The 10,308-nt window shown below is 38.0% G+C and overlaps 1 protein-coding gene across 3 annotated transcripts in view; it reads right to left on the bottom strand.

Annotated features, from left to right (window-relative positions):
* Positions 1-5,759: 5,759 nt before the first annotated feature.
* The window catches only part of PRMT3 (protein arginine methyltransferase 3), a 143,303-nt gene continuing 138,754 nt past the window's right edge, over positions 5,760-10,308 (bottom strand). For all 3 annotated transcript variants that reach the window (XM_039386003.1, XM_039386004.1, XM_027732476.2), the window contains one exon: positions 5,760-6,396. In XM_039386003.1, coding sequence (XP_039241937.1) covers positions 6,287-6,396 — 110 coding nt within the window. In that variant the 3' untranslated portion in view covers positions 5,760-6,286. The remainder of the gene's footprint in view (positions 6,397-10,308) is intronic.

The following is a 10,308-nucleotide window of genomic DNA, read 5'->3' as shown; positions in this document are numbered from 1 at the left end:
TCTTTGGCAATGTGTCCATTTCAACAAAACCCCTCTCCTTCTGTTTTCCTTCCATGGCAGTGTGTTTCCCGCTGCAATTTGCTGTCATTTACAAAAGACATTGGTTTGGTCCAGGTGACAAATAAAAAAGATTGGGGATACCCATCCTCAGCAAGGCTGCACAGTCTGGAGTCTGTCATCTGATACCCTAAAGGTGGTCAAAATCACATGCAGACCAATTGCAAGAGCATTATTTCTACCTCTACGGACATAACTCAATATCTGTTAATCTCTAAGCTAAATCCATTTTGGGGTCTACACAATGCTCCCAAAATTAACATCAATGCAGGTATTAATAGGAGGCAAGAAACCTATCTTTCTGCTCCTTTTTCTTCTCAGTGTAAGGCTTTGTATTAATTCCCAAGCAAGCAGTACAGCACAGTTTAGCATCTGAGTCACAGAGAAGTCCTCCTGCTCCTCACATCCAATTTTCCAGTTGAGTAGACTTTGCTTCAAGAATGTCCAGCGTTGTGACAGGAGTCGATATTATTAAGAAATTCCCTTTTTTCAGTGCTCTTCTCTTTGAATAACCCATCAGAAGGTTAAATCAAAATTCAATTCTACTTACTGAATCTTACTTGTATTTCAGGCTTAATTACCTAAACCATCATTACCCAAAGTGGATCAACACTCCTTCAAGGGAGCTCTTTGAGGTATGTGCCACCCAGGACTTGTAGTCTTCTGGAGTGGCTCCCACCAGCTCACTTTCCTCTCCTGCCATCCTAGAACTCTTTTTTTATCTAGGCAATCTGCAATACTCAGAGAAATATAAGTAAAAGCTGTTAATTCTTAGCAAGATTAACTTTATAATGAAAACTACTGCAAATAGCAGTACTAGAAAGTGATGGTAATAAAGAGCTAAGCAAATGTGTATTAATGGGCAATACTGGATGAACTGTGTCAACTTTAAGATATTTTTTTTTTAAAAAATCTATGTCATTAAATACATACTATGACTATCACCTGCTCAAGTGGGGAAAAAAATGAAGCCAGATGTAGTGATACCAAGGGGAGCATATATGGCACAGACTATATTCTGGTAGCACGTCATTAAGTCCATGAGATGGGATTTAGCAATGGTAACTTCCCAAATGTGGGTACTTGAATCACTCACGGCCTTGCTCCTCACTGTACATTACTCAGGTGAACAGATGTGATCTCTCTCAGTTAATGAAACTCTCTTTGGAAAAATCTATTCCTTTTTTTTTTTTTTTTTGCCATAACACGTATCAAGATGGTAGAGTGGTCAGGAAAAAAAACAAACCTGAGAAAACGGACATCCCCAGCTTCACCTGGCTCTTTTCTCCATGGAAGAAAACAAGATAATTTGAAAAGCCTCTCAGACCACCATCTAAAGCAGGATTGTTGTAGCATCTGCCAATTGAATCCAAGGAGAATAATTTTATTTGGGTTGTAGCTCTCACTTGTGAAAGCCTAACTTTAGTTAGTTTGCTTTCTATGGGACATATTTGCTCTCACTCTGTTTGCACTGATGTTTTGAGTAGTACCCAAGTGGAAAATAGAATTAACATGTTGAGTAAGCTTTATTCCTCTTTAATTTGTTATCACTGTCATTAAGAGTCTTTTATTTTTACTTTGGCTAATTGTTACAGGAACAGCAATAGAAATGTTATAAATCTGTAAGTTGATTGTTTCATGGTACAGTTTTTCCATGGGATGAATCTTTTTCATTGATCACCAAGGAGTTCAGAGTGCTGGAACCTGGAGGCATTAGTAATTCCAAGAACTGAGTAACACTCTTTGCCATTCAGAAAGGCATAGAAATGAAGTTTGCTTCTAATTTGATATATGAGAATTAGCAAAGCAGATAAAGATTCAGAGCCAGTTGGTACACATCAGGGAACAGGCTGTTACTTACAGATCCATGTGCTGGAAAAGCACAAAACTTAATTTCTATGTGCATAGTAGCTCACCGGCAGTAAGGTTTCTCCTTGACCCCTCTGTCTTTGCTGCTCAACAGTACCATTAAAAAGACTGCTTTTCCCTATGAAGTTAATTATCTACCTATGAATTTTATAGAAGGTAAAAAAAGTATATCAAACAGTAGGTGTTTAAACTTTTACTAAACCTGGAAAACTGAACCATCTTCAAGTTCCAGTCCAACTATATAAAAGTAATTCCAACTGGATGTTTTTTACACCTATTTAATCACGTAAGCCCTTCTGCAAATTTGTCTGCAGTGCTCATGTCACTAAAAGCCAGCTTTTCTCTCTGTTTTCCCTGTAATGTGGTATTTGTCTTTTAATTAGATGTCACTACTTCACCAGCATTATAATTTGCCAATGCCTGGATAAACAGAATAACATAAAATCTCTTTGTAATTTCTTTGTAAGTTTGTATATTCAGAGATATGCCCATGACTTTATTTTTGGTTGCCTTTGAAAACCCTTAAATTCCGTTACTATGCAGTCAATTAACGCTGTAAAAGCAGTAGCAAATCGTACCTCTAAACCTGTTCTCTAAAAGTAAGATCATCATCACTTCAGTGATGTAAGTGAAGTGAAGTAAGCCTTTACTTGCAACTCTTGATCTTCCAACTCCCCCTCCTTCTTTTTCCAGACAGCCAGTCATAGCCAGGCTGTGTCATTCCACTAACCTCAGCGAAGACACACTGCTGCAATTTTTTCCTTCAAATAATTTAAACCAGGCACAGAAAATGCTAAGAGTCATTACTACAGGGAACTTCAGGCACTATTAAACAGAGAGCAGAGGAACATCCTTGAAAGAAAAGTCTTAAAACCTCACTAGCAGCTTACCTTTTTAAGTTAGCAACTGTATCTCCCAAACCAGCTTTCTGAATCCTCTGTAGAGCTTTATTTGAAATTGAGGTTTTGCTTTTATCTGGATCTGTCTCATTACAGCACATCCCATAGGACAGAATTTAGAAGGTCAAACTGAGGTGTGCACACAAAAATCCTATTAAGAGACCCCAGCATGATGCTCACTCACTGAAGGGACATTCAGTAGCAAAGGACCAGAAGCTTCCAAGTTTGTCTGTCTTGCTTAGCTGCTCTCTGATGGGTAGAAGCAGGAAGATAGTTTTACAGCTTAGCTAAACATTTAAAAGCACTGCAGAAGACAAGATTTAAAAAAAACCCAACACCAAATGCCATTAACATCTACATAAGAAGTGGAGCTGTGGGAAAATCCAATACTATTTTCAGGTGGATTATTTATCTTCAAATACTCAGTCTTTGGGCACAGATTTGCAAGAAAGCAGGCCAACCTTCAATTTTTATCTGAATATTATATGAATCACTAATCAATTTTAACACATCTGACCTTGGGCTAAGTATAATGTAAATTACTTAAGCTTGAATAGAGATTGATAACTGCTAGTTAAGAATACTCCTTGAGAAAAGGTTAACTATTGGATTAAACATAAAAAACTTCTGTCCATTCAATGTTCTTCAGAACCACTGGACTTCATTACTAAGCAAAACAGACTTTCCCAATAAAAAGAAACAACCACCAAACCATTCTTAGCCAAACCAGCATTTTTTCTAAATGATTTCCCATTCAATAAAGTGTCGAAATAATTATGGGATATCAAAGATAATGCAATAGGATCACAATCACAGTAATTAATCGACAAGTGTATTTTTACAGAAAAACATAGTTTAACTACAAAACATTCAGTGAACCCAATATGAATTTAGAAATATTAGCATTAGTATGTGGTGCTTTGAAAATGCATGGTGCCAACTGGAAAATTTCCATATCCTGCAGTATGGATGTGTACATGATCATGTATGAGTATAAATACTGGAGACATACACATGTACACACTTATGTGACACTGCTATTATTTACCACACAGGTTCCTTGGTTTTGCAAATGAAGACACTTTCCCATAGAATATATCATTTTGATATTTCTTAGTCAGGAAAAAGGAAAAATGAAGACTTTGTCACATAAGATGTTGCTGCTAAAAAATAAATACTGTGAGATGAGCAGCTCAATTTATATGAGCTGGTCTAACAGACAAATGCTGTCAGATGATAAGTGAAATTCAGTCTCTCTACAATTTATTTTTTTCTTTCTTTTTTGAATACAGGAGCACACACTGAACTAATAAATTCAGGTCTGAAATTGCAACTACCCCAGTCGTTAAAAAGTATTTTAAAAAAATCTATACACCAATGACTGACAAACAGATTTTCTACAACTACAACTGGACTTTATCATCATATCACAAAGGGAATTTAAAGAGGATGTGCACCTCCTCTTTGGCAGATGGGTTAGGGGTTTGTAACTCCAGGACAGAGAAAAACAGAAGTTGCAAAGATGAGCAGAAGAGCTGGAAATGTGCGTGCTAAAGCACAACTCTGCCTGCGCATCTCAACATAACCAGAACTGACACACGGAGACCACAAACAACCAACATGGATAAATCTGCATTAGTGTCTTCACGCTCCCTAGAAAGAAAACACATAAGATAAGGATGATACTGTTTGCTTTTCCACAGCAATGAGTTGCAGCCACTTCTTAAACAGGTCTGCACAGGTCTTAAACAGGTCTGCAGAAGTACTTGATGCCATGACCCGGAATCTGCCTGCAGCAGAGGCAGCTGGAAGACAAGCTGTTACCATCACCTGGAGAAAGAAATGTTTCCATGAACTATGCAGAACTGATCCGTCCAGCCATTGTCACAGTGGTTCATTTATTTATTCTTAATTCAGTTTCAGATAATTTGCATCTTTGGTCACATTGACCATGTGCCTTAGAATAAAGGATCACATTTTGAATGAAGTATTGCTATCTCTCACTGGACAAATTCAAGGGCATTTCTACTCTTAAGTAATTACTTTCCACTTTTCTGCCTCAATCGTTAAAATCCCTTTAAAGGAGTATTTATTGATCACATTTCCTACAACACTTAATTCTTAGAGTTACAATTAGGAAATGTAAATAACTGATTGTGCTGTCAGATGAATCCCATATTATTCAACTGCTAGGCTGAAAAAAGCCACCTAAAATTGATGGGTTACTTCCAGGATGCTGTGAGACCCTGTCTATTAGATCAATGTCCACTCATGTATTTAAAGTTCTTTGAAACTTCAAAGCCTTCATCAAATGACCCTCCCTCAGGCTTTACGTTAATTAGTCTTTTCAGGACATTTTCCTTCTGGTTAATAATAGCAAATCCTTTGTTCTTTACACAGTTTGTGGGCTTAATTCTTATTTATTTATTTTACAATAGCATTTACTTCTTTCTTTTACATATTTTCAACTTTCTTTTTTTCATTTTCAGCCCTGCTACTGAGCCACACAAACTCTCTACAGGGCTTTGCATGACTCTCCCTTTGCATTTTCTTCCTTTCTTGCCTACTGTGGCAACATTTATACAAATATAAAATTTGCAGAAGTATAAAGAAATTCAAGTTGAAGGGCCCTGAACAAGACCACCCAAAATGAAAGCAGTTTTCACACAGGAACGAGTATCTTCATGAAACCCCTCCTCCCTTGAAAGTCAACCCATGACTGTTTAGAGTTTCTGTAAGAAGCCAAACCAAATCCACCCTTTCAGCAATTGCTCTTTGTTTGCAGTATTTTTCCTAAGGCTGCTAAAATACATACTTCCATCCACCTATGCCTCAACAGGCTAGTACAGAAAAAACTGTAGGCACAACTAAATAAGCCATCACTGGATAAACAGGAGAATTTCCAATTACACAGAAAACAAGGAAACTGGCAACTGCATTCTATATCATACTGGGTTCATTTATTTAGATAAATGTAACTGTGTACAACTTTTTAATTACAGAAGTGTATTAAAAATATGGTCTTTGGAATCCCAAAATTAGTCCCATTAGGATTTTCCAGATACTGTTGAGGTGCACTGGCACATGATTTAGCTTCTTCTTTCATAAAAAAATATTATGCAAGGATTTTGCCAGTGGAAGAATAAAACAATATTGAGAGATCATATTTACTGTTCCTCACAGCAAGACTTCACACTCATTTTTCTCACCCAGTAGTCTCATGTAACCCAAACCCATCTTTCTTGCCTTCCTCACATAAGGGAAGCAGCAGAATCCAATTTTGTTGTCAGCCTCCATGTCCCAGAGCAAAAGCATCCAAACAGTGCTCTCTCAATTCCAGGCAAATTTTTCATATTCCCATGTGTGCATACACACACACAAATCCAAGAGTTTGCCATTCTGGGATATTTAAAAACAGTTATTTGACTTTAACACCTCCCAAAGTTATGTGCCCAGGATTTTCACTGGAGGCTGTAGGTCTGCTGCATGTCCTTCACTGACAGGGTTATGAGGAGGGACCGTGGATCCTTTCTGTTTTTGCGGACTGCGATCTTCCCTCTCAGGGCCTCTCCTGCAACAGTTAAAAGGAAATTATTATGGTTACTGCACTGAATCACACATAGTAACAGCAAAGATGCACATGTTGCATGAGAAGCTGTTCCAAATTAATCAGAATTAAAAAGGCTGCAAAGGTTTCCTTTAAGTTTTCAAAGCCCTAAGCAAGTCAAACTAACTGCAGTTAAACCTGGTGAGGTGCCGAGTTCTGTTGGATGCTTCACTTCTCAGATGGCCCACCCAAAGAGCTGCTATGCCAAATATTTCACTTGTGACTGGGGAAAACGATATTAACCACCTTGGAGGAAAACCACGTAACCACAAAATCTATTTCTGCTGTATATGCCTTGTGGCTTGCATTTGTGCTGCATTTCATTTAAGCTCTAATTGGATAATGTTTTTATCTGGCAGAAAATATTAAGAGAAATCTTCATGGCATTTCAAGTATAGACATTATTAATTGCAAGTTTTGTTTTACAAAGTGTCAGGCTCTCTTGACCATAACACCTGATAAGTATGTCCTTCAGTTACATCCAGAGCAAATGCTTTCACACAGAAGGGGAAGAAAATAATCTCAATTTATTTTCAGTCCTTATTAAGACCTTCAATTTAAGGTATATTTGCAAATTTAGGCATATACAATATAACAAAACACAAATATGTAAATTTGTACATTTAGGAAGCCCCCTACTGAGCTTCTTCAAACGATCATTTTATACCCACAAGAACTACATCTAAACAGATGAATCTACCAAACATATTACAGGAGGGCATGATCCCAACCTACAGCAGTAGTTCTGTGTTATTCTTCCATCAGGTTTCCTTTGCCCCATTCATTTTCATCCCTCACACCAGCCATACCTACTGTTACTACTTTTCTATCTCATTCAATCCAAAGTATTTCCCGCTGTTCATTACCTACTGTGATTTTAAAAGCCAATGTTAATGTTCTGCTAAAAAGCTTATTGCAAAAATGAAAACAAACAGCAATTTCATAACTAAACTGATTTCAAATGTAGGAAGGATTTGAGAGTTCTCCATTTGGCACAATTCTCAGTCACATCCACAAACAGTAAACTGACAGACGGTCCACATTATAAGTTCAGGATATTTTGTCAAAGGCTGCAGCATAAATATCAAGGAAAGCTTATCAACAAGAATGACTGTGGTACCAAGGATCAGAAAAAAATCATATTCTTTGATAATTTTTTTTTAATTATTTAACAGTTAGTTGGAGATTCCACTATAATTCCTGTGCAGCTTTGTTATTAGGAGTCAAATTACTGACATAACACAATGCAATTTGCAAAGAATTTTGAAAATGGTTTCACAGATTATTTAAATAGAGATTTGACAGACAGAAGGACAAGGTTAAAAAAAAGGCATTATAGTTTCATCTGAGGTAGGAATTTTAACCCAGTTTGAACATATAGATTTTCAAAACTGATACAAAATGATTTATTTATTTTAATATCCTGTGATAACAATTCAGTAAGACTAACGAGCCTCTGAGAACCAAAATTCAATGATTTAAATTAATCCATAATTCAATCTTCCAATTTAAAACATTAATACAACACTATAAATGAAGCAAAAATTTTAATATAATTCCATAAGTTATAGCTGACTTCATAGAACAGAACATTCAGATTCTGTTTGTAGAGGCAGTTAATAAAACAAAGCATTCTATTCCGTTTTCCTTATGTGGTAACCACATTAAATCTGCCTTTCTGAATAAGACTTTTCTGAGGGCTGAAGCAAACAACAGCAGTGCAACCGAGTAACAGAGAGGCAGTTCTGACCAATTAATCAATGTCATGAGATAGAAAATGACGGATGTTTTTCCCCCCATTCTGCTGTCCTAGGATCTGCCTGGAGGAAGCTGGGACTGGGACTCAGCTGCATCACCTTGCTCTTATCATGCTCAGCTGAATGCAAGTAAACCACACAGTGCCATTGCAGTTTGATTAGGACAAAACTGAATCCATTATAATCCTCCTCCTGCATTTTTATTACCCCTCAGGGAGGCCTGAAATTTGTCCCCAAATAGAAAAAGCCGAAGAATTCAGCAGAAATGCTGCATCAGCTTGCTACTACAGGAGAAAATACATCCCTGGGTCCATACTGTCTCACCGTCAAAAAACCCACATTTGGTTACAGGCTCTAGAGAACACCCTGGACATGTGCTCAAACTCAAATCAGTTTATTAACATCAGTAGAACTGTAAGCAATGGCATCGGTCACTTCTGTTTGTGCAATACAATCACATACAGGGTAGGCCTGCAGTCTGTGAGCCAAGGTACTTCTTAGTGCAAAAGCCCCATCACTAAGAGTGCTCAGGCCCAACAAATCATGTTTTTTCAGTGTAGAAAGGATTTGATCAAACCCGAAGATTCTACCCAGTCTCCCCTGAATAAATATCCGTAACACCTACTTAAAGCTTGAAATGACCCGTGGCAATGAGCTTGTAATGTGAAGAACTGCTCTGCCTTTCAATACAACTTGGTGTCTCTTCCCTCTTTGATCACAGAAAGGACTGAAAGAGTTTCCAAAGGTAGCCAGCAATGAAGTTCTTTCAGGTTTCCTTCTTTTCTTCCTGGGGAAGAGCTTTATGAAGCCAACAGAGGGACAAGTAAGAACACAGCTCTCAAATAATTCTTTATTCTTAACCCCATTAATATTTAAGAACTTTATGAAAGAGCTCACTGGAACTGTTTCAAAGAATGCTGCTAGAAAAGTGCAGTGGATCTGGGCTAAAAACACCTTAACTACTGAACTGCTGGTGAAAAGCACCTTTACAAATCCCCTACACCTTAAAGAACCACTTAGTGGTAGTCACACATTCCTTCACGGTCACCAAACAGTAAGATATGACACCACTCTTCACAATAAGGTTGTCCTTGTTGGAGGCTGACAATTTAAACATGATCAAGTTTTCCAATTTAGATTAACTGGACCCACTATCTAATGCAACACTGAGGTCTAGCATGCAACAGAAAAAACAGCAAGTCTCAAAAGCATTGCTCTCAAAGAGATGGGTAGAATGTGGTTTCCATATCCCATCTATCTTATGAAAAAGAACAACTGAAATAGTTTGTGGGGGGAACGAGAGCACTTCTCTTAAACTCAGTAACTTATCCTTAATCCTCCCATTCGCTTTCTTAAACTGTAGGCACCTTCAGCTGTGCACAGACTGCCACCTTCCCATTTGGCCACTTCTCCTGAACCCCCAGCCCAATGTGATCCAATGAGCAGTTTCTGTTCTGAGCAGTATTTTGGTATTACCCATCTGATCTGTGATATCCTTCTTCCTGGCTGGCTACTTTCATAAAATAGGTAGCTGTCTGCCATCTCCTTTCTGTTCCATATCACTGTTCACCCTCTTCTGAAACTATGCTGAGGTTTTGCTTTTTCAGTTCATGCTTTGAGTATATTCTCAGAAGAGTTTTTGTAACAAATTGTCATGTTCCAACTCCCCAAGACAAACTCTGAACCAGGCTGCAAAGAAGTCTGCACTGCCTGAGTAAGGCAAGACAGGCTTGTATGGTTGCCTAGGATAACGTGTATGCACTGTGACTGAGATTCCCAGATAGCTCAGGTACTAGAAACAGTTGCCACAGGGAATGATGAAGGCCAGGTCCTCCAAAATGTACAGCTGCAGTGGCCAAACTCGCTCACCTAGAACTAGTCTTAATTCACTGCTTTTTGTAGTAGAGATCCTAAACTGTATAGCCTCATCCCAAGCTTTCTCTCTTATCGGTAGTGACAAAATTCAGAGAAAACTAGACTGTTGTCACTGCTTGAGTCATATCCCCTTGCAGCTGCAGACCTTGCAAAGGGAGGCACATAAAACAGCACAAGAAGTCTATCCAAGTTTTCCTGTCTAGATACAGAATTTCTATTATCTTTCAGTGAGACAGAACAGTCA

The sequence above is a fragment of the Pipra filicauda genome, unplaced genomic scaffold (genome assembly GCF_003945595.2).
Source record: "Pipra filicauda isolate LSUMZ 115617 unplaced genomic scaffold, ASM394559v2 scaffold45_size4122338_pilon, whole genome shotgun sequence".
In the NCBI taxonomy this organism is placed as follows: domain Eukaryota; kingdom Metazoa; phylum Chordata; class Aves; order Passeriformes; family Pipridae; genus Pipra; species Pipra filicauda.
This window is presented reverse-complemented; position numbering and strand designations above follow the sequence as displayed.